Source organism: Penicillium waksmanii (assembly GCF_028829765.1).
Source record: "Penicillium waksmanii strain IBT 27052 chromosome Unknown utg000011l:1.0-400869.0:1.0-401085.0, whole genome shotgun sequence".
Taxonomy (NCBI): domain Eukaryota; kingdom Fungi; phylum Ascomycota; class Eurotiomycetes; order Eurotiales; family Aspergillaceae; genus Penicillium; species Penicillium waksmanii.
Genome location: NW_026643257.1, coordinates 26,733 through 54,083, shown reverse-complemented (window position 1 = coordinate 54,083; position 27,351 = coordinate 26,733). Strand labels below are relative to the sequence as shown.

The 27,351-nt window shown below is 45.0% G+C and overlaps 7 protein-coding genes across 7 annotated transcripts; 3 read left to right on the top strand and 4 right to left on the bottom strand.

The window, feature by feature from the left end:
* Positions 1 to 1,316: 1,316 nt before the first annotated feature.
* N7481_013365 (uncharacterized protein) lies at positions 1,317 to 2,917 on the bottom strand (the record flags this gene model as incomplete). The annotated part of the gene is made up of 6 exons (XM_057272584.1): positions 1,317 to 1,510; positions 1,564 to 1,679; positions 1,733 to 2,026; positions 2,077 to 2,175; positions 2,226 to 2,476; positions 2,546 to 2,917. 6 exons carry the CDS (start codon positions 2,915 to 2,917, stop codon positions 1,317 to 1,319), a joined length of 1,326 nt encoding a protein of 441 aa, XP_057115216.1.
* Positions 2,918 to 7,743: 4,826 nt separating this feature from the next.
* Positions 7,744 to 8,802, bottom strand: N7481_013364 (NAD-dependent epimerase/dehydratase family protein; the record flags this gene model as incomplete). The annotated part of the gene is made up of 1 exon (XM_057272583.1): positions 7,744 to 8,802. The coding sequence occupies one exon, from the start codon at positions 8,800 to 8,802 to the stop codon at positions 7,744 to 7,746; it is 1,059 nt and encodes a 352-aa protein (XP_057115215.1).
* A 1,606-nt stretch (positions 8,803 to 10,408) lies between these two features.
* Positions 10,409 to 12,705, top strand: N7481_013363 (major facilitator superfamily domain-containing protein; the record flags this gene model as incomplete). The annotated part of the gene is made up of 14 exons (XM_057272582.1): positions 10,409 to 10,494; positions 10,549 to 10,598; positions 10,659 to 10,671; positions 10,810 to 10,975; positions 11,040 to 11,059; positions 11,113 to 11,194; positions 11,246 to 11,357; positions 11,413 to 11,479; positions 11,625 to 11,777; positions 11,839 to 11,950; positions 12,018 to 12,033; positions 12,094 to 12,255; positions 12,335 to 12,437; positions 12,498 to 12,705. The coding sequence occupies 14 exons, from the start codon at positions 10,409 to 10,411 to the stop codon at positions 12,703 to 12,705; spliced, it is 1,350 nt and encodes a 449-aa protein (XP_057115214.1).
* Positions 12,706 to 16,147: 3,442 nt separating this feature from the next.
* N7481_013362 (uncharacterized protein) lies at positions 16,148 to 17,557 on the top strand (the record flags this gene model as incomplete). Its single annotated transcript, XM_057272581.1, has 8 exons — positions 16,148 to 16,208; positions 16,271 to 16,369; positions 16,442 to 16,511; positions 16,568 to 16,666; positions 16,737 to 16,950; positions 17,016 to 17,112; positions 17,187 to 17,437; positions 17,507 to 17,557. The coding sequence occupies 8 exons, from the start codon at positions 16,148 to 16,150 to the stop codon at positions 17,555 to 17,557; spliced, it is 942 nt and encodes a 313-aa protein (XP_057115213.1).
* A 724-nt stretch (positions 17,558 to 18,281) lies between these two features.
* Positions 18,282 to 19,699, bottom strand: N7481_013361 (NADH:flavin oxidoreductase/NADH oxidase family protein; the record flags this gene model as incomplete). The annotated part of the gene is made up of 4 exons (XM_057272580.1): positions 18,282 to 18,320; positions 18,376 to 18,726; positions 18,790 to 19,457; positions 19,522 to 19,699. 4 exons carry the CDS (start codon positions 19,697 to 19,699, stop codon positions 18,282 to 18,284), a joined length of 1,236 nt encoding a protein of 411 aa, XP_057115212.1.
* A 1,536-nt stretch (positions 19,700 to 21,235) lies between these two features.
* On the top strand, positions 21,236 to 22,422 carry N7481_013360 (uncharacterized protein; the record flags this gene model as incomplete). The annotated part of the gene is made up of 3 exons (XM_057272579.1): positions 21,236 to 21,251; positions 21,330 to 21,770; positions 21,842 to 22,422. 3 exons carry the CDS (start codon positions 21,236 to 21,238, stop codon positions 22,420 to 22,422), a joined length of 1,038 nt encoding a protein of 345 aa, XP_057115211.1.
* A 1,299-nt stretch (positions 22,423 to 23,721) lies between these two features.
* Positions 23,722 to 24,132, bottom strand: N7481_013359 (uncharacterized protein; the record flags this gene model as incomplete). The annotated part of the gene is made up of 1 exon (XM_057272578.1): positions 23,722 to 24,132. The coding sequence occupies one exon, from the start codon at positions 24,130 to 24,132 to the stop codon at positions 23,722 to 23,724; it is 411 nt and encodes a 136-aa protein (XP_057115210.1).
* Between the last annotated feature and the right edge of the window lie 3,219 nt (positions 24,133 to 27,351).

Sequence of the window (27,351 nt, the reverse complement as noted above, 5' to 3'; positions counted from 1 at the left end):
ATACCGTAACCTCAGCCTCAGTACTCTTAGCAGAAAGAATAGTTTGTAAGGAGGAACATATATATTGTTATTGATACTATAGAACAAACGCTACTTATTCTCCTGACACTAAATGGCTACCTTGTTACTAAGGCCCAAATCACCTGACTATGGGATACCGGTGTTGAGAGCGGAATTCCCCATTACAGTATTGAAATACACTATATAAAATTTATGAATAAATTATGCCAAAATGAGTTAAAATGGGGACTCATTGGGTTATTGGGTTTAATCCATGGGTTTTGGGTTGGGTTATGGCGATGCCTAGGTATGACCGAGACAAGCTGCCTTTGCTTATATGCATTTAGCCAGGACTACTTGCGTTTAACAAGCTTAATAGTCGACGACACAAGCACACACATCAACTAGATATGCTTATACCGAGAGCAAGATGCATTATTTAAATCAAGGTATATTCAGGTTAGAATCTTAAATAAAACTTATAGTATAGAGTTAAAAGAAGCTTCTGGTGGATCTAAATATTGCTGATTTATAGAACGAAAAGCAAAGATACTTTTAATATCCTAGCTAGCCTGGATCCCTGCTAGTCTGAGTATACTCTTAATTATAAATTTTGGTAGCTAGGCATATGTCTGCTAGCTTATCTGTCTTTATACTAGGATAAAACTTAGCAACATTACCTGCTTTATCTGTACCTTGAGAGTATTCTACATTATCGTTGAAGATAAATCTTTTATTATACAACAAGCTAAAGATACCTTCTGTATATTATGCAGCAACTCAGCATACCTAAGTAAAATACTTAATCTGTATTTCAGGATATTCTACCTTCTGGAGAAGCTAAGCAGTATTCTAGAGAAGATAATCACAGGCTTTATTACTTATGATATTTTTATACAGTATATGCGGCTGTTTGTACTCAGATAAACTACCCTTGTGCCAGAGATACGATTTATGGCCAACGGTGTTATCAGCAAGCTGATACAGAGCTTTAGCGGTATCAGGCCAAAACTTGTCGGTAAAGCTATTTGGCGTATACTGGGGGTTCTTGGCATGATTGGCATCAACTGTTATTTGACCGTATTCAGAGAAGAGTACAGCAAGGCTATAAATGGATAATTGACTGTAGAGCGTTAATAATAGGTTCCGACTTGAATGGTGTAATAAATCTAACCCGGAATCTGACGCCAGTTTACTCCAATACGGTGCCCCCACCTATATCGGTCTTTTCGGCGAATAATATAGGGACATGTTCGTGGAGACTCCGAATCTGAGTAAGGAATGAATGTCCAGCACTTTTTATTATTCAGCTTCGGTTAAAAAGTTTCTTTGGATAGATTCATCAGCACATGGCGAAAGTGTAGAGAGATACCCCACGACATTGACTCAAATCGTTCGTTAAAGGTAGACAGGATTTTGTATTCTGACAATTCTGCCAGATTCCCAAGGCCCTGGAAAGAAATCGGGCCCCCACATTGAATCCACTCATCAACATCATCAAAGTCTGACCCTATAGTGATATCAGTTTTTGTTAACAGGAGAGAATACCGCTGGCAGAGTTACATGTGACGACTGTCCGCTTAGGACCAGAGGACGAGATATTTAATTCCTTCCCGAATTTGACAATTGCCCATAGTGCCAGCGCAGCGTAGAACGTCCAGAGAGCTTCGCATGGATTTCTGAAAGGTATAAGTATCTCAAACAAAAATACTCCACGGTACAACAGACTCACTCAAATGTAAATCGAATCAGGAGGGCATTTAGTCGCCCAGCATGCACAAGAATAGATCTTGCGCCAATAATATCGTCAGAGATTCTTGATGAAAGCCATGAGCGTGCGTTAAGCTTGCTCTCCTCGGTCCCTGACTTGCCTGCGGCGATCTTGACTTCATCTAAAAACCCGGTCCACGTAAACTGTAGATGGCCTAGGTGAGATAGAGCTGAAACACTGACAAGCGGAGGGGTCGGTATATAAGGCAGAAAATGAAAACAAACGGCGAGTTGATCGAGTAATTCCTGGGGATTGCTAAGACAGGTCAGAAGATATTTCAAGGATTCCAGGGGAAGATCTCGTACTGCTTGAAGTTTGCCGGGAATGATAGTCGATATAACGAAGGATTTCCGAGGGGTTGAGCCGGACAGAGTGAATCCAGGGATGAGGCGTCGGAGCAAAGACTATAAGTCATCGTTAGCAACGAGCGTGCAATCGATCAGGTCTAATCTACCTATAAAGAGTATGCGCGATGATGGAGAGCCCGAACGGGTTTAGTGGCTGTGGCAGCTTGCCAAGGGACAGCAAGCGCTCAAGAACATGACGAAAATCTATTGCATCACTTGGTGACTGGGCAGGGTCACGATGCGCGTGGAGAGAGCGGGATTCCCAATCATCTTCATGCCAGGGCAGCGACATATCAGTTTCATTAACCGAAAAATGAGGCGAGATACCCAGCAGCGCGGAGATTTGCATGTCATAGAGCTGACGATTCGGAAAGGCTTAGTTAATACCCACGTCTGTGTGTTGGGGAGGAGGGCTTAATGCACTTACATATATACCCCACCCTAATCGACAACGCTCCTCGTCCTTTACATGTGCTCGCTCTACTTCCTCGGTAGAGGCGGTGACTCCACGGCGTTCGAGCTCTTTGACAAAAGAAAATCCCGGGCGAAGAAGGTGCATTCGTCGAGCGGCCGTGACCAATCCGCCACGACTAATCTCGGCGTGGTGATAGAGCATCCGAGAGCCACAGAAAAGGCCGAAAACTGACTGAAGCAACCAGGCCTGCACGATCGAGGTATCAAACATGACATGACGGTCACTTTCCCTCAGGTAGACAATTGCTCTCCTGGACAATTCATTCAGAGTCACAGCGATTGGAGCCATTCCATTTTTAGAGTACGTGGCTCCGATTGCTGCCATCGCTAACAATAAAACCGGACTGTGTTCGACTGATTGGAAGTTTGAGCGACAAAGAATCGGCAATGTTTCATGAAAATGCCGAAAGTAGAGATTGATGCAAATAGATAACGTCCGAGTTGAAGGGAAAGCTGTTACGTCGACCGCTGGCCAATATGGTTGATGAGCAGTGGTTATGAGCGACAGTATTGCTTCACGGGTGGAATTATCCACATGGTTAAGGTACGCCTCGTGCAAGCTTGGCTGGGGGATTGAACAGGTATTCACAGGGGAGATATCTAATTGTTCGTCGTCTCTACTAGGTCTATAGACATGTGGCTATATTGGGAGAAGTAAGCAATATAATTCATGTTTTTGAGGCAGGTAATTGCCTTACCCAGGGGCTATCAGCTGGTTGTGCGTCCCGTATAATTCGGGTATTTGGCACATCATGCACTGTTCGTGCCATTGGATGCACAGCTGAGTGTGCTGGTGTCAAGGAAAGCGGCCAACACGCCGGCCGAGTGTCAGGCGAAACCCCGTTGAGGTTCCTCATCAGATCAATATCGCTATCACTGTGGCTCCACCCTAGATAGCTTTCAAAGGGCTCGATCGAGAGATCGTAAAGTCGGTCAAAAGAGAATAATTCAAACTCGTCTATAAACCTATGAACCTGGAGTAAGTCAACAGCTGTGTGGAAAAGACATACCAGGATGTTGTGATTGGATACTGCCAGCAAGGTTTCCTACCAAGGGTGTGCAATCTGGTAACAATGATGGTTGGGAAACTTCGATATTTACACCAGAGACCTGCTTGTCGCCGAGTTCCGGGGTGATGGTACGATTATCTCGGCCCGACGACAGGGTCGAGTCATGCTCCATTCCAGTAGACGGCATTGAAAAGTCACTCGACTGGCCTGTTAATATGGGAATTGGTGGAGTGCCGTCTCTTGTTCGGTACGAACATGACCTGCCAGAACGTAGACATCTTAGACATGGTGTACCAGGTTGTCCGTCACAACGAAGCTTGGAAGAGACACATGATTTGCTAATAGACTGTGAGATATGTGTCGAATTAAAGGGGTCCCACTTACCATGACACCTTGCGGACTTTCCTAACTGAACTAGAAGCCTCCCCGTGGAGAGCAGCATGTTTTGTCATTACATCTCTGGCATTCACAAATTCATCAGTCGAGTCAGCACTACGAGACACGATATCTCATACCGTCGGATAAAACGTTTTTGGCAGATTGGACATTCATGTCGAGCATCACCAGTATCTGGGGCATGAAAATCAGCAGTCTTCTCAGCTGACCGAAGAGGTAACGTGGATGCTCACGGCTGCGCTCATGGCGCTGAAGGTGCTCTGCCTTTCCAAATGATCGACGACAGTCTGGCAAACTGCAAATAAAATTCCGCATCATAACCTATATCATTACGGGCTTAGGATGGTCAACTGTGAAGGGTGAGGAGGGTGAGTTGTAACGAGCCGGGTCGTGATGTGTGGGGAACTTCAAACTCGGTCGGGCAGTCGGATGGATCGGCCATTCAAAAATCAGGGCCTCTCAAATAAATATGTATCATCATTATCATATAAAATTATTATTTTCAAGGCTCCAAAGGAATTTATGTATTTGTATTTTTTATTAAAGTTCTATTAAAATGGCATTATATATAGGGGATTGATCCTACCACACCCCTCTTCACTGCTCCTACACCTCCATGCGTGATTTTTCTGGTCACAACACCTAAATAGGCTTAGCTGAAGAAATTATTCACCGCTTTTTCCACCGCTTTTAACTCCTCTTCACCTGGAAGGCGGTGGAGATGGATACATATGGTAGCCAATGCATAACGATAAAGAAGTCTGATATTTTGAACATACCTAAAGTAACAATTTATAGGGAAAGCTAATGCATAACTAATCTTGTTTATTTATTCCGAGCAATCCACTGGTATCCTGTCGCATTAACGGATGCTCTGGTATGAGCCTTCAGGTATGGGTTGCAGCTAGACTTTCATTTCGTACTTTTTTAGTCCGATTACCGACACGGGACGCGAAACAGACCTCTGGGAATATATCATGATCAGGATTCTTAGGGTTTGTGGCTGATTTAATCGATGGTTTGGGGTTTATTATTCCTTCGATGGTCCAGAACCCTCTTATTGCAGGTCAAGTAAGTATATTTAGAGCAAGGCCACGGGGTGAATTCTTACCGTAAGTAAAGAACATGATGCTTGAGAATGTTTTTCCGATAATCCACTCTCCAGTTGCGACTAGGAACTGCAAAACGCCCCTGAAGAAGATATATAGGGTGTAGAAATAGGTTAGTTTTTTGACGATATCAGAAAAAAGTTTCATACATAATAGCGCCCCTATTGCCACCTGCCCCTCGCCAGCCCATCACGATACATGTAATTGGATATGCATCAATCAGAAACCCCATTAGAGAAATAGACGTGGAATTTCCCAGTTCGTTGTGTAATCAGTTCCAGTCCAAGGGTCCTTGGGGCTTAGATAGAGCCTTTCAAAAATACCACAAGGGATTGATAAAAGAACACTCTCTGCCGTTTTGACTGCATGGAGAGTATCCCCCCACTTTTCTTTCTTGAACTTCACTCATGATGCTTATCAGGCGCAATTAAAAGCAGTTGAAGAAAATTGTAAATAATTTGAGACCAGCAACTCGGTGACTTCATTCGAAGTAAGACCGAGGTCTTATAGGGTTATCAATGCTTATGACAGAAAAGGTGCCTGTGGCCCTTCTTCATCCTCTTAGTAATTTAAAATGCAGCCCATGACGAAAGTATTCCCGGGTATATCCACAAAACTGATGAACACTAACCGGAAGCTGCAAATAATTGCAGAATGCGGGGGTAATGCGGGGGTAGTCTGAAAACTAAGTCACCTCGGTGATCCATCGTTTTTATCGTCTATCTACATAGTCTGCGAGGCCTTGCGCGCCGAACTGCACCGGCATTTTGGTGTTTGAAAGGCATAAATTGGGGGTACTATCGCGCGGACTGCACCCATGTTAAGTAGATTTATCTCAGTTGTGATTTAAGAAAATGAAAGTTAAGTCACAATCTTCCACATTTATAAAATTGATAATGTTTCAATGGATATTCCTATATTTCAGCTCTGTAATCTGTAGAGTATCCTGAACTTTCGTCGTCCCTGTCCAATTCTATATTCCTGGATAAAATCCAAGCCCTGTTTAAATAGACCAAAAATTGCTTTGGGTCATCTGTCATCGGGAAATGACCCATACAATCCATTTTCTCAAACTGAGCACCCAGGACTTTTGCTGTCACTATTGCACTTACTTCTGGTGTGCAGCTACGGTCATACTCGCCAGTAAGCATATACACAGGACATTTTGAAGTGTCAATGTGTTGCAGGCGGTTACTGGGATCCCAACCTTTGAGGTGGAATTGCAAATCTCCTTGAAACACTCGCGCTGCTTGAGACGAATACATCCACCATATGAGTTGTTTGCGTGCCTTCGTTGATGTTGGGGATACCATCCCACACACGCATTCTGGATTGATGATCGATCTGTTGAAAGAGAGGGTTGTTCAAAGCTTAGTACCTTACTCCGAACTCTTACATTACTAAGCAGTCGACCAAGCAGCAGATCTAGCCAATTCACACCAAAAACGCCTAGAACTGTAATTCGGCTCCAAAAGCAAGCTTCATGATTAAAGATCTACTAAAGCAACGGTCAAATAGCCCTCCGAGCCGAGCCCGTCGAAAACTACGCTAGATCAGATTATCAAAGGCCAATGCATATTGCTGCATAACACTGCGCTACTAGCGCAAGAAAGCACAAATCGACACGTAGCGAACGAGGCCAGAAATGCAAACGGTCAACTAGGCACATACCCTGTGAAGGTGGCTTATCAGTTGAAGAAGGTCTATAGCTAGCTCAACAGCTAAACCAGCCAGTTAAATTAACCCTGACCAGGTAGTATCGCCAGCGCTGGGCGATTTGCCTTCTCAGCAGGATCAACCGGCAACAAGGGCTTCGCCAAGGTGCAGTGGATGCAGGGCGATTGGGCACAAGATCAATTCATGTAAAGATCCCTAGATTTAAATTAATTAATGCATTTGGGCTGTAAGGCTTCTGTTTGAAAAACGGTTATGGGGAAGGGTTGGCCACTCGATTGTGAATTAACTCATAGACACACCACAGCAGATTGATATCGCGATATCGCAATGGTATCGACCATAACGTTTAGTCGTAACCTCTACTAATTGCAGTTCCTGCTGTTCTTACTAAGTGGTTCCAGTCGATACAAAATCTAGATACCGAAAGCAGTTTCTTGTTTCATTTATAGAATCAATGCAGTTGGAGCCATATCTTAGATAAGTAGGCGTCTATTGTATTGTCACGCCGTGATATCTTTATATGACAACCTTGAAATCAACAAGATGTTGATTTGATACATTTCACATGATGAGCTCTTGAAGCTGACAAATATTCCGAATGACGGATCTCTTAAGTGGGGATTAAAAAAAGGATGAATTTGAAATGTGGCACATACTCGTTGCCTTGTAATCCGCTTCATCGATCGTAATCACCCCCGTTCGCTTTCGAAATGCCCAATAACTTTCATGAAAGGCATTAAAAGATTTCGTAATATCTTCTTCTTCTCCCTTTCTTCATTCCTATATTTATGGTTGCTTTCAGTCACAGCACTCAAACCTTAGCCAAATAAATTTAAACCGAATCAAATTTGCGCTCTTTTTATTTTTCCCTTTCCTTTTCTTTTTCTTTTTACTAAGCAAGTGAACAGAATGGCAAGGGCAATTTAGAAATCCTTGACTAGCGTGGCCGCCCTTATCTTTCAGAAATGTCCAATGATGGTGTCGAACTTCTCAACAACTGGATGACCTTGAGTGTCGGCGGCCTCAAAAGCCTTTCTGTATGTATGAATGTCCTTAGAAAATTCGGACCTCTTGGTAGTCCAACCAGTGATCTCCTGAATTCGCTTTCCGCTGAACCACTGCGAAAAGCCAAAGACAACAAAATCAAGCAATGCAGTCTTGACACCATCTTCAGTCAAGTACTGCACATCGTCAGGTAATTGGTAGTCTATGACCAACGCTTCTGCAATCTCCTCTAGTGTCTCATAGTGCGATCCTGCCACGGCGATAAAACGACCTTCGACATTTTTACGGTTCTTGGGGTCTGCAAGGGCCAGGTATGCGTTCTTGGGGTCTACAAGGGCCAGGTATGCCTGGGCGCAATCGTCCACGTGTATGAATTGCAAAATGGTTTTAGGATGAGCTCGCAACTGGAGGACACTTCCCGACTTTTGAGCCTTTTCGGCCATGCGGAAGAAGTATCCAGTAGAACTGGCGCTGAGACCATAGAGGTTAACTGGCGTCACAAGGGCAGCATCGAATGCATCGCCTTGGTCAAAAATGCGGCAGCTGACTTCGGATCTCTCCTTGAGAAAGGCTGGTGGCTGGCGTGGTGATTCTTCGTCGAGAGGCTTCAGTCCCGGCGCGTTGGCGAGACCAGTCTGGCCCCAATCTTTTGTACCGGAAGAGAAAAGAACAAAAAGCTTGGAGCCATTGGCGGCATTGGCCTGCGCAAGGGAACGGAGAAGATCAATTATGGACTCGACAAAACCCGTATAATTGGCAAGGTCTTCGACCGTGACAACAGCCACATCAAAATAACCCGCTTCCGAGCTCAATATCTTATCCACCGATGGATCTTTGAGGTCACGCACTATTGGAATGATCTCTTCTAGCGATAGGGCTTGGGCAGCTTCGGGGTTTCGGACTAGACCATAAGTTTGCCAACCAGCCCGCACAAATGTGCGTCCAATAGCAGTTCCGAGGTATCCGTTTGCCCCAATCACGAGGACTTTAGACTTCTGAGTATTCGATGGCATATTCAATTAATAGATGAGAAGTTCTTGATCTATCTTGCAGTCGGATAGCAGTCTAAACACGCCCAACTTATAGCATTTCTCCCAGCTGGCCGGAAGCAAGCCATCCGTTTCCGACTAGTATCTCAGAGCTTAGATGACGATTTCGTGTCTACCAGATCTACGGGTCACCCAGGCCAGAGACTGTACAAGTCGGATACTAACCGGCTTCACATTAAAATTTGAAATCCTGATTGGACTCTCCCCTTCCAAGTCAGCTTAGAAATTTTAATATGGGGCCGGTTACATGAACTTCTAATCAATTAAGGAACTAACTAACGTAATTCCCGGCCGATCTGGCCACCCGGCCGTCCTGGCCACCCCAAAACACCATACTACTAGGTGTTGAATATTCATTCCTCTATATTTCAACCACCATAAATTTATTTCAGTCAAACTTCTACAATATACATGTGTAGATGTAAAAGAAGAATGTAACCTGACTTCAGGTCTTTCAGACTATTATTTATATGCTTTACGATAAAATACACCGTAATTTTTATGTTACAGAGTCAAATATATATATATCTCTCTTAATACTTATATTTGTCTTTTCCTACTATACGAAGAGATTTTTTATACTCTCTAGTTTATAAATCCTTAATGGTTGAACTTAAATATGTATGGTTGTTGAGATATGAAGTTGTAATTTATCTCATTCATTATGGTGTTTTGGGGTGGCCAGGACGACCGGGAATTACGTTAGTGGGTTAGCTTAAGTAATCCACGGCCGACCGGGTCACCAACCCAGTACTGTACAGTACAGATTTCTTTTTTTATTTCTTTTTTTATTTTTATTTTTTATTTTTATTTTTATTTGGATCCCATGGATCCTGAAAACCAAACCGATTCGTTTGGGACCAATAAAGGTGGTCGCGCCGTGAAGCCGAGGCCTACCACACCATCTTCCGGTACCTATCCCCCCCCAGATCAGCATCTATGTCGCGGGGCTCGAGACATCTCGCGACCTCTGGAATGAACTCGAAGTGTCGCGACCTGTATACCATTACTAGTCGGATACACTTTCAAATTACTTGGCATTATTAGGTAAACTGCCTCAAAAGCGGTAATTGTATGTTTAATAGTTTTCATCCAGTATTTTAGAAATGCAGACTTATTGCGATTTCCATATCAGTACCAAATGACGAATAGTGGCCTATTTTACACTACGAAAAAGAGCGGTACTGGCGGATGGAGCTCGCCACGTTCCGCGAGCTATTCGCCCAGCTCCACGAGACAACAGGCGAGCGCTGCGGCAGTGCACGTGAATTCGTCGATCGTGTACGGATGCTAGTGCACCGATTGAATGCAATCACCCCTGGATCAATCGGCGACAGCATCCCAACAAGGTTCTTACACGAGCTCAGGGGGGTTTGCCCATCCTGACCGCTTCCGGTTGCGACAGTATGCCCTTTGCCTGCCGTCACCCCGCACATTCGGAGTCTCCACAAAGCTATACGGTCTCTCCACCTCTACACCAAATACCAGTTTAACCTCCGTTATTTATCTTGATCGACACACGTCTGGGGTCTCCGGATCTCATAGCACGCAGAACAATCACCTGTCAATCATGGATAAAGATAACACCATTCAGTTGGAGGATGCCATGTCGCCTTACGCGACTCCCTTCGTGGTCAACAGAGACCTGGAGCGAAGGTCCGCAGTCACTTTAGTCTAAAATTATCAAAGTATGGGCTAAAACTTCAATAGGATCTTGTGGAAAGTGGATATGCGACTGATACCCCCCCCTATTTATTATGGTCAGTTTGGTTTTTTCACTCCTTATCTGCGTTCTGGATGTAGCTAACGTCCATTTCTAGTATATTCTGAACTGTGTGTTATCCGCCAGATCTGGTTACGAGAACCCCAGCTAATGCTTCATTTCGTACAAAGACCTTGATCGAAACAAGTAAGGAGACAATCATGAATCAAATGATGATGACAATCGTTGCAGCTAATCAGACCATCCAGTATCGGTAACGCCAAAGAAGCTGGGATGGGAAAAGATTTGGATCTCTCCTCGTCGGATTATTCTTTAGCTGTCTCCATCTTCTTCATTGGCTATCTACTACTTGAGGTGCCAAGTAACATGATTCTAAGCAGAACTCGCCCTAGTCTCTATCTCCCCATTCTCATGGTTCGTTTCCTTGTGCTTTGCCTACCAGCCTCCACACCTGTGCTAACGTCTTGCTTTGATATAGATTATTTGGGGTGGGATGGTGTATGTACCCATGTCATCGAGGCCGTCTCTAGACGTTTTCTAATCCTTCACAGGATTTGCTATGTCGGTGTCAATTCAAAGAAAGGGCTTATCGGTCTTCGGTTCTGCCTGGGGTTGATTGAGGCAGGATTTTTTGTGAGTCATCATGATGCAGGCGTAGAGCCTGAACACTGACTTGTTTAACAGCCCGGTGTCCTGCTGTTTATGAGTAACTGGTATAGAAAATCCGAACTGGCACGGAGATTCTCCATCTTTTATTGTGCGTCACTGATATCAGGTGCTGTTGGCGGGCTTATTGGTAAGTGGATCTGCTCTGCTGGAGATTCTTCACTACCTGCTAACTTAGTGTTTAGCCGGGGGGGATATTGAAAGACATGCAACATCGTCCGCCATATCCAGCGTGGAAATGGTTGTTCTTGAGTAAGATTTTTTGACAGCGGTCTATTGCACACGCTAAGAGCCTATGCTATCAGTTGAGGGTTTGATGACGATTGGGTTTGCCATACTTTCCATGTAAGTGAGCGAGATTCCCTCATTCAAATCTCCTCGCTGAATCTGTTTCAAGATTTGTGTTACCGGACTTTCCAGCTACGACCAAGTGGCTCACTCCGGAAGAGCGAGAATACGCCGTCCGACGTTTAGAAGAGGAAGACAACTCAAGCCGTACTGGGAACATCTCTCACTGGCAGAGCTTTCTGTCTGCTATTCACGATTGGAGGTAAACAAGCATCAGTCTTAAGATAAAACCAACCTGGCTGTGACTGAGTTACGTCAATTAGGACCTGGCTTTTCCTCGCCGCACAAACATTTTGTACTTGTGCTGGCACCATCACTTACTTTATACCGACCTTGATGGCTTCCTTGAATTACACTGGTCAAGACGTGCAATATGTATGTGCTACTGGTCCTGGTCCTCTGCTTTTTAACTCATACTGATCGCTTGGTTTCCACACTGCAGATGACGATCCCAATCTGTAAGAATCGAGCAATAATCCAAGTCCTTATTTTGTTTGTTATCTGAATTACTATCCTAGATATGGTTGCCTTTGTGATCGTCCTCCTTTGTGGTTTCTCCTCTGACTACTTCAATGAACGACCAAAACACATCATGGCTTTGGCTACCATGTCTACTATATCGTTGATCATCGTGGCCACAATCCATAACCCTAAAACTCGCTACGCATTCCTAGCATTCGGTTTGTCCTATCCCAGCAACGAAAATCTTTTTTTTATTTTATTTTTATTTTTTGGATTTCATTGGCTGATATATAGCAGGCGTGTCTGGAATATGGGGTTGCAGTCCGTTGGTCCTCAGCTACCTCTCGAATACCATCTCCCGGCCCGCTGAGAAGCGAGCTGTGGCTATTGCTTTTGTGAAGTACGCTCCCGGTCTAGTCATTTTTTATTTTGTTCTACTCTTGCTGACCTGCTTCATCAGTGCTTTTGCCAACCTCTCATCCGTATACGGATCGTATATCTGGCCTTCAAGCACGGCACCGGCATATGTACCTGGGTTTACCGTCACTATTGTGCTGATGTTTGCATCCATCGTGACGGCGTTTTTACTGATGGTCCTCACCAAGGACCATCCACATGAAAATGCTGAAGATAGAGGAACGGAGATAGAGAGCGAAACTGCGCGCTAGGCTATGATTTCGGCTAGGATGGAAAGTAGAGGCAAGTATCTCAGAAGGACCAAGAATCATGAGGGGGAATTAAAGAAATTCCAAATTAGACAAAGAAATATAATGCCGATATCAGAAGATTTTGTTAATTTTGGTTATGGGGGAAGTTGCTCCTGCATTCTGCTTTGTTGAGGAATCAGCCTTAATTACCGCTGTGACAGTACCTCTCTGTATCCTATAGGAGTGTTCAATATTGCTTTGTGTACCAGTTTTCTTTCATTCAGGGATTATCCTGTTTATGATCTCTAACAATTCATCTCTTTTGCACACACTCTTCCTATCTCAACACAATTCCAGCTAAAAATATATTTAATGCATTTTTATTAAAAACTTTGATAAAATTCAAAATTCAAATACATGAACTCCTTTGGAGCCTTTAAAGTGATAATTTTATTTAATAATGAAGATACATAATGACATGAGACATGCACGATGGCAGTCTCGCACAGCAGGCAGGACGATAGAACACACAAAACACACCACCTAGTAAGAACACATGAGTAGCATGTTCTCTAATAAGAAGGAAGGGATAGATGACAGGAAGCCGCACACCGTTCGGAGGTACCTGCTACCTAGTATGTGTCGGATGCTAAATAGTCTGATGCTAAGAAACGAATGTTATCCTAGTTAGGTAACGTAATTCACTACCGACTAAACCACCCACGCGACTACTTTCTACTACTTCGTGCATGTTATCAACTATAAAGCTAGTATTTCTTTATCAATTTCTAACTGGACATGTATTTCTCTTGTACCCTATCCCTCCACATTTACCACATTTTGGTAGGCATCGTTGTAATGGTGCTATAGCAGTTTGAATACGCTGCGTCGGTAGTGCTGGTGGTGGTACTCTGGTGCTTGTGGATTAGGCTCAGGGGCTTGCATAAGCTCGCAGGCTTCTTGCACTAATAATCCTCCATCCTGTAGTATAGACCTATTGGTTCGACGTCACTTATGCTTCTTTTTCTCTAGCCCTGAGCATAGACCCTTGTTTTCCTCTTTAGTACAAATCAGCCCTGTCATGACTTACCCAAGCGCTTTGTATGCCTGGTCAACCACCTGTTTCTGTCACGGGTCAGACCCGTATCTCACTATATGGCCCTGCCATATAGCCTCTTCCCCGCACGCTTATGTTCTGCCACCGCCTGATACGTTACCTCTATTGTTGTTCTGCCTCTTCCACTCGTTCTCTTCTCTAATCCTTTTGTAAACAGCATTAGCTCTTATTGAATCAATATTGTTACAGCCATTCACAGTTTCGTAGGCGTTGGAGGGTTTTCCGGTGGATATTCAAACAATGTTTCAGCTGGTATTGTCTGCTTTGTGAGTTGCGCGATATGTATAGGTGTTGTAGGGTAGTAAATACTCGATTGGCTTTAAAATTGCTTAGGTAGTGTTGGCGTCGGTGTTCGAAGCTGAATATTAAGCTCATGAAGTACTGGTTCCGGGTCTATTGGTACTAAACCAGCTTCTTTAAAGCTATTCTTGATTGTATCTGATTTGAATGCGTCGATACGAGCTTGTGGGTATGCTACAAGAAAATCAAGCTTATCGATATGGGGTTACAGCAGAGCGGGTGTAAAAAAATAACGTGACGTAAGACCCATAATCTTTTACCCCCGTTCTGCTGTGTGCCCTTATCGATATGATTGATATTTAGCCGCATTTTCTGGTTGACTAAGCTTTCGTATGAGCACTTAAGGACCCTAAAACACCCGATATCAAGCGGTTGTAAAAGGTGCGAGCTATAAGCTGGCATCAGATCAGTATAATCTTGTTTTCTAAGCATATTTGATCGATTTGTGGTATTGAATAACTGCTATGGCCGTCGAGGACTAGTAGTCGATATTGACCAAGTATACAGGGTTTTGTTAGTAGGATAAGAGCTTCTTGAAGCCACCGAAGGCCTATTTCATCGGTTATCTACCCGTTTGCACTAACCTCGAAGCGCCAGTCAGGTAGGAGATTATCAAACCACGATTCTTTATAGACTTGCCATAAAACGTAATCGTTGGTAGAAGCGCACACCCTGAAGCGCTTATCGACTCGCTTACGGTTACCCAGGTGCAACTTCCTGGTTGTAGGACCGATCTCCGACCGGGGTATTCTGCTCGCGTAACTACTCCAGGGTCGTAGTAAGACCCATCGCGAAGCCAGTTTTATCAAAGTTATAGATATCTTCTGATAGGATACCGTATGTAGTGATCGCGTCTTGCACAGCAGTAAACCACTGCCGTATAACCTTTGGATCCTCTTGTTTTGTGCGCTCATAATTATATAGCCGAGAAAAGCGAGATTTAATTTCTGGATGTTGGTTAACAATTTTTGTGACCCAATTTTAGCCGATCGGTGTAGTGCTGCTTATGCCGCGAGGTTGTAGTGGTCAGGGACCGAGGAGAGCAAGCTTAATGCACGTTCATGGCTTTCATCAAGAATCTCTGACGATATTATTGGCGCAAGATCTATTCTTGTGCATGCTGGGCGACTAAATGCCCTCCTGATTCGATTTACGGTTTAGTGGGTCTTTTGTACCGTGAAGTAAGCTCTCTGGAAGTTCTACGCTGCGCTCGCATTATAGGCGATTTTCAAATTCGGGAGGGAGTTAAATATCTCGCCCTCTAGTCCTAAGCGAATAGCCATTTTATATAAGAGTCAGTAAGACTACCTATATTGTTCTCTTCTCTTAGAAATAACTAAAATCACTATAGGGTCCAACTTTCATGATATTGATGAATGAATTTAATGTAGGGCCAGATTTCTTTAGTCGATGGCCAATTTGACTTGAGGGGTCACATGACCACTACCCATGGAAACCAGGGAGGATGCATACAAGACTATCCCTGAATGTAACAGGACGCCAGAGAATGGACCTCTATAAACACACAATATTGGTAGTACTTAGTTTTCCCTATAAATTGTTAGTTGAGGGATGTACTAGAAATCAGACTTCTTTTGCGTTGTCCATTAGCTACCATAGATATGCAACTCCACCGCCTTTCAACTTCTTTCAGGGCCTTAGGAATCTGGTGGAATTGTCAGAATCCAAAATCCTGGCTACCTTTAACGAGCGATTAGAATCAATGTTGTTGGGTATCTCTCTACACTTTCGTCATATACTGATGAATCTATCCAAATAAACTTTTTAAACGAAGCTGAATCATGAGAAGTGCCGGACATTTATTACTCATTCGGAGTCGGAGTCGGAGTCTCCACGAACTTGTCCCCATGCCATTTACCAAAAAGACCGAGATAGGTGGGGCACGGCCAAATTTACTCAACTTCGTCAAGTTCGAGTCGGATCCCCATCGGAGGTAGAGAGGGGGCATGCCGCCATCTCCTCGCTTTCAGACAGAAGTCTTTTTACTCTCACAAACAAAACGCATATGCCAATGCAATCACCACAATGTCCGTTCCGTCGCATTTCAAGCTTAACAATGACGTCTCAATTCCCGCAGTTGGACTCGGTATATACGCCTTGCTTTACCACCACAAACTAAATTGACTCCAACTAATAAATCCGCTCCAGGGACGTGGCAGGCGAAGCCAGGTGAAGTCGGTAACGCTGTCAGTCATGCACTGAAATCTGGATACCGACATTTGGACTGCGCCTTGATTTATCAAAACGGTTAGATAGCTGTGCTCTGTGAATGGATCGGCTTTACAAATCTACGACTACTAATGCCCCCTTTTCTATTAGAGGGGGAAGTCGGCGACGCGATCAAAGGGTCTGAGGTTCCCCGCGAGGAGATCTTCATCACCAGTAAAGTGTGCGTTGGAGAAACTACCTAGTTAACGGCAGCTTGCTAACGAATGTTTTCTGCAGCTGGAATACTCACCAAACCAATGTCGCCGAGGGCCTTGCGCAGACCCTGAAGGACCTCCAAACGGATTACCTGGACCTCTACTTGGTCCACTGGCCAATGTTTGTCTTCCTCTTCGCCTATCCTGATTCTGAAAACTATTGCTAATGTTTCTTTTCTTTTACCGGTTAGCCGTCTCATTCCCAACGAGACCTCTCAGCTCTTACCTTCCAACCCGGACGGGACCCGCTCTGTCGATCCCTTTTGGAACCAGAAGGACACCTGGAAGCAGATGGAGGAGGTTTATAAGAGCGGTAAGGTCAAGGCCATCGGCGTGTCAAACTGGAGTATCCCCTATTTGCAGGATCTTGAGAAGACATGGGAAATCGTCCCTGCTGTGAACCAGGTATGCCATATAATGAGCTGACCTGCCAGAGAATATCATTGAGTATTAACGATTTTCCCACCAAGGTCGAGCTGCACCCTTATTGCCCACAGCATGCATTGAAACAATGGTGCGAGGATAAGGGAATTTACCTACAAGCATACTGTCCCCTCGGTTCTACAGGTATGTAATAGCAGCTCCGACTTGCGATTTGCATATTGGACTTGAATTTAGCCTAATCCTAAACTGGGTGGTAGACTCTCCTCTCCTCGGCGACTCTGAAGTCGCAGCAATCGCGAAGAAATATGATGTGTCCCCCGCGACGATTTTAATTTCTTACCAGGTTAACCGCGGTTGCATTGTGCTGCCTAAGTCGGTGACTCTCAGCCGCATTGACGCTAACCTTAAGGTTATTGCTCTGGGAAAGGAGGATATGGATGTATTGGAAGGACTGGCGGCTGCTGGGAAACAGCAACGTGTCAATACGCCGCAGTGGGGACATAATTTGGTGAGTTTGCACAATACTATACAAAACTGACAGGTTGGGTCTTGGATTGCTGACTCTTTGATTTTGTAGGGATTTGATGACTGGTTTGGACCAGGCAATGTTAATGCGCCAAAAAAATAGAGCGGAAAAACTTGAGGTTGGTGGGTTCCATACTTAGTAGAACTAGATTATTGACTAAATAAGAAAACCTTGTTATACTCTTTCACGACCTAAACCTAAATATATTCCGGCCCGTCTCCCCCCCCCCCTAACTAGGTCACCCCTCTATATTTTTGATCGGGCTTTTTAGAAGTTTGATTAGAAATATCTAAACTATTCTCCTATCAGGTTTGATATAGTGATTTCTAGTCAGAAGGGTAAAACCCTAAGGGGTCTGATTTTGGTAGGTGATTTTTTGATGGGGTATGCCAAGACTAGGACCAACGGGTAGTCTATACCATTTTTAGCCAGCTTTCTAAGCCTATCCCATGGGGGTAAACCGGGGGGGGGGGGGAAGGAGATAGTTAACAAGTTAAACAAGCATTTTTACATAAGTAAGCCCGAAGAAACGTAAACTGTTAATTTCGTCGGAAATCCTGCTCTGACTTCGACTAAGCTGGTATCCCCGAGAGAGAGAAGTTGTCAACTTGGTAAAATGACCAATACTGGTCTTGAGTTGGGCACTCGTTATTTCAGGTTACTTGGTACTATTTATTGCCTTCCACTATCTACAGTATCTCCGCTTGTCTCTTGTTTGATATTTTTGTAGTCTTATGTGTCCATGTCCAGGTTGAACGATTGCTAGAAACCTTGGGTATCAGACCCCCTACTATACATAGATCGGTCAGCCCGCAACAGTGAAGGCTTATTTTCCCATGTTGACGATCTGCTTTCCGTACCAGACCTAAGGGCGAGAGTTAGTTACAAGTTGGATGCGCAGCAGCGATTGATCGACCTACGGTCTCCACGCCGGCTCCAATGACAACGTTGCCAATCTTCCTCAACAACCACGACGGTTCAATCAGCCTGGCGTATGCTTTTGCGTCCTTTTCCTGGACGGAATTGTTGAGAATGGTGTTTATCGGAACAGATGGGTTCAGGATGGCTGGTCTGGCCATGCCGACGAGGTCGAGCGCGCCCTCCGTGATTGCAGACTCAATGACATTTCGGGAGCGGAATCCGCCCGTGATAATCAACGGAAGGCCTGGAAACTCGTCTCGGATTGTCCTTGCGAACTCTAAGAAAAAGGCTTCTCGGGATCTCTCTTTGACCGTGACGGATTTGAGATTGGTGTTCAGGCCGGCAACAAGCTATCGAGAATGTTAGCGATTCCTAGATCTCGAATTGGGGTTCAGCTCTAAATCCTCGCTCACCTGAGGGTCCTCATATGTGCCACCGCTAATCTCCAAAAAGTCGATGCCGGCTTGGGCGATGAGCTTCAACTGGGTGATGCTATCCGCCAGCGCCTTTGGCGATCGATGATCGACCGAGTTGTTCTTGATGCCGACCGTAAAGCCCTTCGGGACCACCGCGCGGATGGCTTCTATGATTTCGACCACAATCTTGGTTCTAGCTGCGGCAGAGCCACCGTACTCATCCGTTCGCTTGTTGGTTTTCTCCGAAAGGAACTGCGCGAGCAGATACCCATGTGCTGCGTGTAGCTCAACGCCTGGGAAGCCCGCGTCAGCTGCTAGCCGGGCCGTCCTGGCAAACTGTTGCGTGGTCTCTTTGATCTCTGCCAGGGTCATCTGTCTTGGGGTGCCGAAAATGAGTGTGGACATTATTCTAGGGAAGAACTCCTTCCCGAGGCTTAGCGGGACAGGGCTCGGGGCAATGCTCTTGGTAAAATAGCCCTTGGTACCAGATCCGGCAGGGGATTGCCTTCCGGGATGATTGATCTGTACAACGGCATGAGAGTTGCTGTTTTTGTAAGGTGCGGCCCACTTCTTCCAACTCTCAAGCATCTGTTTGTACTCGACGGCTTCATTGTAAGCCACGTCGTGGGGCTGGCCGAGGTAGCGAGCGTCAACTTGCACATTGCCTGCCCAAAATCGGTTAGCAAGGTGCTGTCATCGACCTCGTAAATTGGGGTAGACAGCGCGTACCGGTAATGACCATTCCCCAGCCGCCGTTTGCCCACGTTTCATATGCTTCAACCAGAGCTTCAGTCGGGAGGTATTTCTTGTCACCTAGGTTTTCAGCCGTGGCGGTCTTGATAAGCCTATTCTGCAAAACCAGGCCACTTTTCAGGGTGAAGGGCTCTGATATAGGTGAGCTTGCCATGATGATGGTGTCTGGGTTTGTTGGACTCTGAGCGTGAATGGTTAAAATTTTATTAGTATCTGGGTTTCTGAGTTTGCGCCTGGGTTATGTACATTAAGAGGCTGGGACATGAATTGACATTCCTCCACTATTTATCAATAGATTTTATCTCAAGTCCGCATTTACAGAAAATGCGGAGATGACTAACGAAGGGAAATTTGTAATCCGGGAGATCGGGGTTTTCGGGCTCGTCTCATCCCATATCTACTTTCGCAAGCTCCCATTTGTGATGGCCGAAGCCTAATCCTCTCAGACACTGTGGCATGAGGGTATCCGCATTCGCACTTATCTTACCCTATCAATCTCGTCGCAACGAGCCTCGTCTGAAATAGGGAGAGATCACTCAACATCCGCTCCATGAAATATAATGCCCCACATAATCCCTGATTCTCGAATAGCCTACAGATTAGATCCGGGGGAGCACAAAATGATATTATTTGTAATCGACTCTCCGGTCATTCTCGGGTACCTCGGAATAATTTGTAGGCGCTTATAATGGGTCCATATAGTTAGAAGGTTTCTCAACTGCCGTAGCGGTAACTGGTCGACCGATTGCCAAGACCCCTTCTCATTTTCCCATTTCTTGTCTATCGAATTGCTAATTCTAGGAAGTCGGCCAGGGCCGAGTTTTTTTTTAGCTTCCAGCTGCTCACCTTCCATTCTCCTCTCTAGCCCTATTAGTAAGCATGTAAGTTTCGTACGATCCAAGCTTAGACGGGGGCGTGATTCGTTAGATAGTTGCGTCAACAAACGGAATGATGAGTGATCTTGCCGAGCCAAAATTCAGCCTTCCACGCCTAAGTTGTCGCCGCCAGGTCTAGGGAAGCAACGTGCTTCCAGTCAGTGGGGTTCAAGCCGACTGAAATGGTCTTGACAAGTACGCCTATGTAGTCGCCCCGGAGCTGTGGAATGGGGCGATCGGTGACCAGATCCTTTTGTGCTGGGCGCAGTGATGACAATTGCATTCTTGAGTAGATATGATTAGGGAGACATTGTAGTACGGTTCAGTGAAGCAAAATAAACGGGTCGGGTGAGTTTAAAATAAACTTTGCTTTTGATAAAGCATCAAAATCTGTTGTTCACATAGAATCAATTTTAGAAGTCGATTGGGATTCACTGTAGGTCGTTGACACGAGCTTACAAATTGGTTTATGGTACAAAGACGACTGCGGACGACCCAGGTAGATGAGTAATTGACATACTAGTCGGACGGTGTCCTCATGTCTTGGCTGGCCTCGATCTCTGCATTCACCCCTCGCCAAATTCGAGATAGGAAGCCGGCTTGAGGCAACCGCACTCAGTCTTCCGTGCAAATCCATTGATTCGCTAGAGAACATAAGTTGACTGCGATTATGTCAATATTGAAAAGCTTCGACGGCAAACGGACTCGACTCTAGCCGATAATACTCCGTAGTGGGTTTTTGGTTCGGACAGATTATCACCGATCAGGTGGCAATGAATAATCAGCGCCGACTGGACCGCTTTCCTACTCACAGAATGAACGAGAATGACAGTTAATATTCACCATAACAAAAATTTTTTAAATCGACTTATCTCTTCCATTTCTATGGCCATTTCTTTTTTTTTGAAGCCATTGTTATCACACAGAATCCACTATGTCTGCCCCCCCTCGTCTTCATCACCGGTGCTACTGGTTTTATTGGCAGTGCTACTGCACTTGGAGCTCTCAAGGCAGGATATCGACTTCGAATCGGCATCCGCAAGAGATCAGAGAAGCTTGAAAATATATTGTCAAGCCATCGCGACCAGCTGGAATTCGTCACCATCCCCGATCTGACCGACGAAGCTGCCTTTAGAGGCAAGCTTGATGGAGTGGACTTTGTTCTGCATCTAGCATCACCTCTTGCTCGTGGTACAGACCAGGATGCCATATTCACTCCTGCAGTTAAGGGGACCTTGTCCTTGCTCAAGGAGGCAGTTAGGGTGCCAAGCATTAAGAAGGTTGTGATCACTTCGTCTATAGCTGCCTTGATTCCTATTACCGGAGTGCCCGAAGGTGGTGTCATCAAAGGTAGCGTGAACGCTGAATATGCCAAAGTATTTCGTTAGGTGAAAAACATCAATATGCTGACGTCGAATTAGAGGATACTAACTGGAATCTATATGTCGACCCAACGGCCAATTTCGTCGATCCTAGCAATCCTGCTGCAACGCCGATGACTTTGTACCGAGCATCCAAATTGCTTGCGAACAACGCCACCTGGGAGTTCCGGGAGACGGAAAAGCCACACTACTCATTGGTTACTATTCATCCGGCCTTTGTTTTCGGTGCCAACCTCGTGCAAAACCCCGCCGAGGATGTTCAAGCAGGATCCAACGGTATTCTCTGGGGTAGTGTGATGGGAGGTGTTCCGCTTGGCGGCATCACAGGAGTGCACATCCAAGATGTTGCTGAAGCTCACGTCAAGGCGTTAGACTCGAAGATAAAGGACGGCTCAAAGTATCTGCTTTCCGGGCCACAAACCACTTGGAAAGATGTGGCTCGTGTCGCACTGAAGGCCTACCCCAATATCGGCGCGAAGATCACGGAGGAGGTTGAAGGTGTTTCCTCCATGCCCACCGACACCACCAAGGCCGAAGTTGAACTTGGAATCCAATGGCGATCTTGGGAGGACATGGTGCGAAGCGTTATGGATCAGCAGCTGAGCTTTTTGCAAGGCTGACTCATGGGAGTCATCTTGTGTTAATCTGCTTAGAACTTCAATTTTGTGGGTGGGGGTAAGCTGCCACAGGTATTCGATGCTGATTATTGATCGTCTACGGGGGAAACCATGACTAGGCCTAGAGCCACCCAGAGGTCGCATGGAATTGATGTCAGTTACGGAAGTCAAGGAAGACCAGCCCGGTCGGAATCTGCAATTGAAACCTCTCCAGTATCTCTGGGTGAGCCAAAAAAAGGTATCGAAGTTGGGGGCTGTTTGAAGTTCATAATTTCGGCAACATGATCGATTTTCGGCAACAGCTAAACCGGTTTTGGAATAGAAAAGGGTAAAGGGTTAAGCCATACAAAGAAAGTCTCTAAAGTCTTTTCATAACTCTCTTTTTGCTCATTATGCATAAAGCGAAAGGAATACTAAAACTCGAGTTTGATGGTGAGAGGCTAATAATATGTAAAAGAGGTATCTTGTATCGATTCGTCTTATAGGTATAGTCTAGTAAGAAGACCCTATTATACTTATTAGATATCTGATTGATTCAGGATGAGTAAACATAAAGAAAAGGACATAGTCTTTAGTAGCCTACTCAAATACGTATCTCTAATTATTATTTTGAAGAGTATCTCTTAGAAATTTAAGTGGGGTATAGTTGCCGAGTTTCTTTCGTCTTAATTCGTCTCGGATATTATATCAGTCGTACGGTTAAAGCCGGATGCCCTACCACTGTTAAAGGCTGTCTTGTTTGAATGAACCACCGAACTAGCATTTCTTCAACACCAGGCTTATTTCTCGGGGACTCCAAGAACCGGTCGAGGCTTCCTTCAACTGCGGGCAAGAAGATGGATTCGGCCCCAGATTTGATACGATGCTTGGTCTGGAGATGCACCAACAATTCGAAGTGGAACAATAGCGCGCTGAATCTCTGGAGGAACAGCTGCAATGTTTACAAATCAGCAGTCGGTCTTTTTTCGGCGGGCCACCCTGCCGACACCAAGTGTTATCCAGATCTGTGGTCCAAAAGTGCTCAATAGTCCAACAAGAATATGACTTGGGCTTTCGTCTTTTATACGGGTGCGGACTACTCGTATCTCTCCTACTCTCTGAAAAAGCGGGATCAAGCGAAGAAGGCGAGGAGCTAAGCAAAGAGCAAGACCGCTTCGATTGAGGTGTGTCTTCCAGGTCTCTAGACGGAGGGGGCTCAGGAGAGTGTGCTTTAGTCAAGGTGATTTCGAGGTCAATTGTACGCCAGGCCTGCATGTATTGTTATTTGACACAGTAACACCTAAATTTCAACTCATTGTCAGATCAAATTTGCCAGTCATCTCGCTTCCAGTCAATCGCTCGTAGCCGGCGCGCTCTTAACTGCGGGTGTCGTCGATAAAAGCCTTGCGGCCAATTTTTCCCCGGAGGTCGAACCTTCAGGCTAGGACCTCTGGTCTGGAAAATTGAAGACCGTTGGCGCATGATGACCATGGCAAGCGATCGTAGAAACTTGACCAGAAGAGGATAGCCGCTGTCTGCCAACCGCAACACATATTCAAGCAACGCTTGCTCTTCGTGCGGGGTGAGATATTGCTGACTGGCAGCTTTATCAGCGAGGGAAGACTTGTTATTGGCCCGTCGCCACAAGGTGGATGCGGGGATCCCCGTCGATCTTGACCGAGTTGCGTATGATGTGTGTGCAGGACGCTGATGTCCTGGAAACAACGTGGCCATTTCTAGTCCCGTATCCTGAAAGGCATCTCCTACTTGAGACAGAACTATGCCGACCGTAAATGTGCAGAGTATAAAATTCGCGGAATACATGAATAGCCCTAGTGAATTCTACATCACTTTATGTATGCTGAAATGATTCTATTTGAATTTCCTGAGTAGCTGTAGATGAGGTTTTCTAGAAACGAATTTTACCAGCCAGACCCGATGATGCCATCACAATACTTAGGTACACTGCTGAATGGCATTGCATCACCGCGCGAAGCTTGGCCACCGTGTCAATCACGATATCCAGAAAATGCTGGCATCTGCCGACCTGCTAAATCTTGATGACTGTCAATGTTGTTCCAGACTCAATTAACTGCTGCGGTTTAACTATTAGACATGAACTTTGCCGGTGAATTGGTAGGGGTGAATTGGTAGGGGTGAATTGGTAGGGGTGAATTGGTAGAGGTGAATTGGTAGAGGTGAATTGGTAGAGGTGAATTAGTGAATCGTTATTAATCACCGGCCTAAAGATCGCGTTTTTGCCAGTTACACAGCCAGAGAGGACTTGAATACTGCAATCAAAGCATAGTTCTTACATATTCTATTATCATGAGATTAGAATTATAACTCGTAAAATCAATCCTGTAGCCCTTGAACAATATTCTAAACAAAAACACTTGAGTAATTAAACACAGTCAGACGATAAGTGCTTTCGCTGTTGAACACCAAAAGCATCTGAATATTCTGGGCTGAGCAGAAATAAACACTATTGAGCAAAATTGATGGCGCGGTCATGTTGATAGAAATGAACACACATTTTGACCATCAACCGCACTTGAACGACTGTACAGAATGGGCAATTTCACTGTTTGGCAATTTTCACCAGGGTGCTTAATTCAAGTTAAACAGTTGTTTCTGGTGAAATCCCGTGTCCTACCTTGTGTGAGCCCTTGGTCACGTGGAGTACAGGGTCTACGAGATCCCCCTTAAAAACAGGAAGTTTTCATTATACCTTGCATGTACGATTACGTGAGTCGCGTTCTCACGTGGCGCTGATCTTGAAGAGGCTAGTTCTGATAGGCCAAGCATAGCTAGTATAAATCACAGCACCAAGTGTTGATGCTAAAGCACTGCGCTACGTATTATATAATATCGATAATAGTACAAAGACTGGAATTGGTGGAGAAGACATTTGTTTGTGCTCATAGCCAAAATGTTTGCAGCCAAGATACACACCAGTTTGTTCAATGGTCCTAAATAGTTATAACTCGAGTGGCGCTTTCATCTCTCCAGGCGCGTTGCAATTCGTGAATATGGCATGGAGATCAAAAAGGTCGGGTTTTACGATGAAGATATGAGGCACAACCGAAAGTATTACAGTACTGGAATCAGGAGTATAATTATCTCCAGCATAGTATTAAAGTAGTCGAAGGTCTCTCAGATTGCGTATATAGACGATTTTGTCCTTTTCATTTAATGACACTAAGCATAGCGAGCAGAGAAGATACAAGATACCAAGCAAAGAGGAATTAAGTGCCCGATAATCTCAAGTCTTGACACGCACAATTATTCCTCGCGGACGGCCGTGGTCGTCACCTGATCAACGGCCTGAGCCTAGCGAGGTAATCGTTCATAATGATTACAGACGGGCTGTGGGCCAGCTACTATATTAAGCGGCAGTAGTATATTTCATACACAACTTTACACCATCGTTATTTTCCGGCGTATTCGACTTTGTAAATTTGTCATCTTTGTACCTCTCTACTGCCAAGAATTTCGCGCAACTCAACATTGCCGTAGATCACATCGTTGTAATAGCCTGAAAAGATGATGGCCGCGATCAAAAAAATTCAGTCACGTATAATAATCCTTCATACCCATCTCTGATTTCTTGGTGGGTGATCTTGGCGTCCCAGTAGTCGACGGTAGAGTTCCTGGTAGTATATGACGCCCTGTATTTCAGCATTGGGACATAGTATTTTCTTTCTTTTTCAAAAGCAGTGATACCAGGAAACCATCTAATTGAGGTATTTTCTATTCAAACATAATCATTTACTTGTTGTTAGAGGATAAAATTGCTGGACTTGTCAGGTACATCGCGGCTGTTTCATCACGTAGGGCATTTCATATCACCGGGATGGGGGTTAGTAGTAAACAGCGGATTTCCTAGTCGCGTGTGCCGTCCTGTAATCCGCCACTTTTACAATCTATAATCTTGGTTTGAATAAGAACATCGAATAAGATACCAAATCGTTACCGTTTCTGCAGCTCTCGGGCAATATTTGATATGCGGGTTGGGAGTGGTGGCACTCGAATGTGCAGGTACCTGGTGGACGTTTCATCACACAGGGCGTTTCATGTCACCGGGATGGGGGTTACTGCAAATAGGTCCCACATCCCTTGTTCCCTACCACTTCCACCACTTCCACCATGTCCAAAAGACACAGGTCCCCATCAACTCTAGAAATCGCATTCGATGATGTGCACCATAAAATTTAAGAGGCAATCATGAGTAAAAGGTCTTCTGTGCCCTTCGCCTGCGGTGGTGTTGTTCCCATTGACAATATTGCGGCGGCTCAAAAAGTGAAGAGGGGAGCCTGAGTTGCCAGGTTCAAGCCAAGAACGTCGAGCAAGCCGATCAAAACATCTCTGGAAGAAAGCAAGGACCTCAAAGTTCATTCTTCCGCTCACGGCAGCTGGAAATTACGCGTTAGATACCCTGCTACGCCAAATAACATACTCTTGCTCTTGTCGCGAGATTAGATTGTTGCTACATAATTGTCCTTCACGCCGATTTCCTTGACCACCAGTGAAACCGTGAGGTGAGTTTATCCTCCGAAGATGATCACTGTAAACAAGAACCAGGGTTCAGCCCTGTTTGTGATGATTTGAGATTCCTAAACAGGATCTCCCCGTGTAACTGCAAAGTTTTCCACAGTGCCATACCGATAAGATTTTAGCTCTCTCGCCTGTCATTCAAGGTCTTTGCTCTTTCCCATGGTTCTCAACAAGCTATATTTATAATACTGCAGTCCGTCATTCTAGGTGTCTGCAGTATATCAAAGCTCTGGTTTGACAGATAAGGTGTCCGAACTTGAAACAGTCATCCTCCGAAGCTTGAGACGGCCAAACTCTGAGTGGATATGTTACTCGCTTACTGTTTTTTCCTTTTTGGTGCAGCTACAATAATTCTCGGACAAACAGGCAGCCTCCTACTGCCCGGATTTCAAGGGC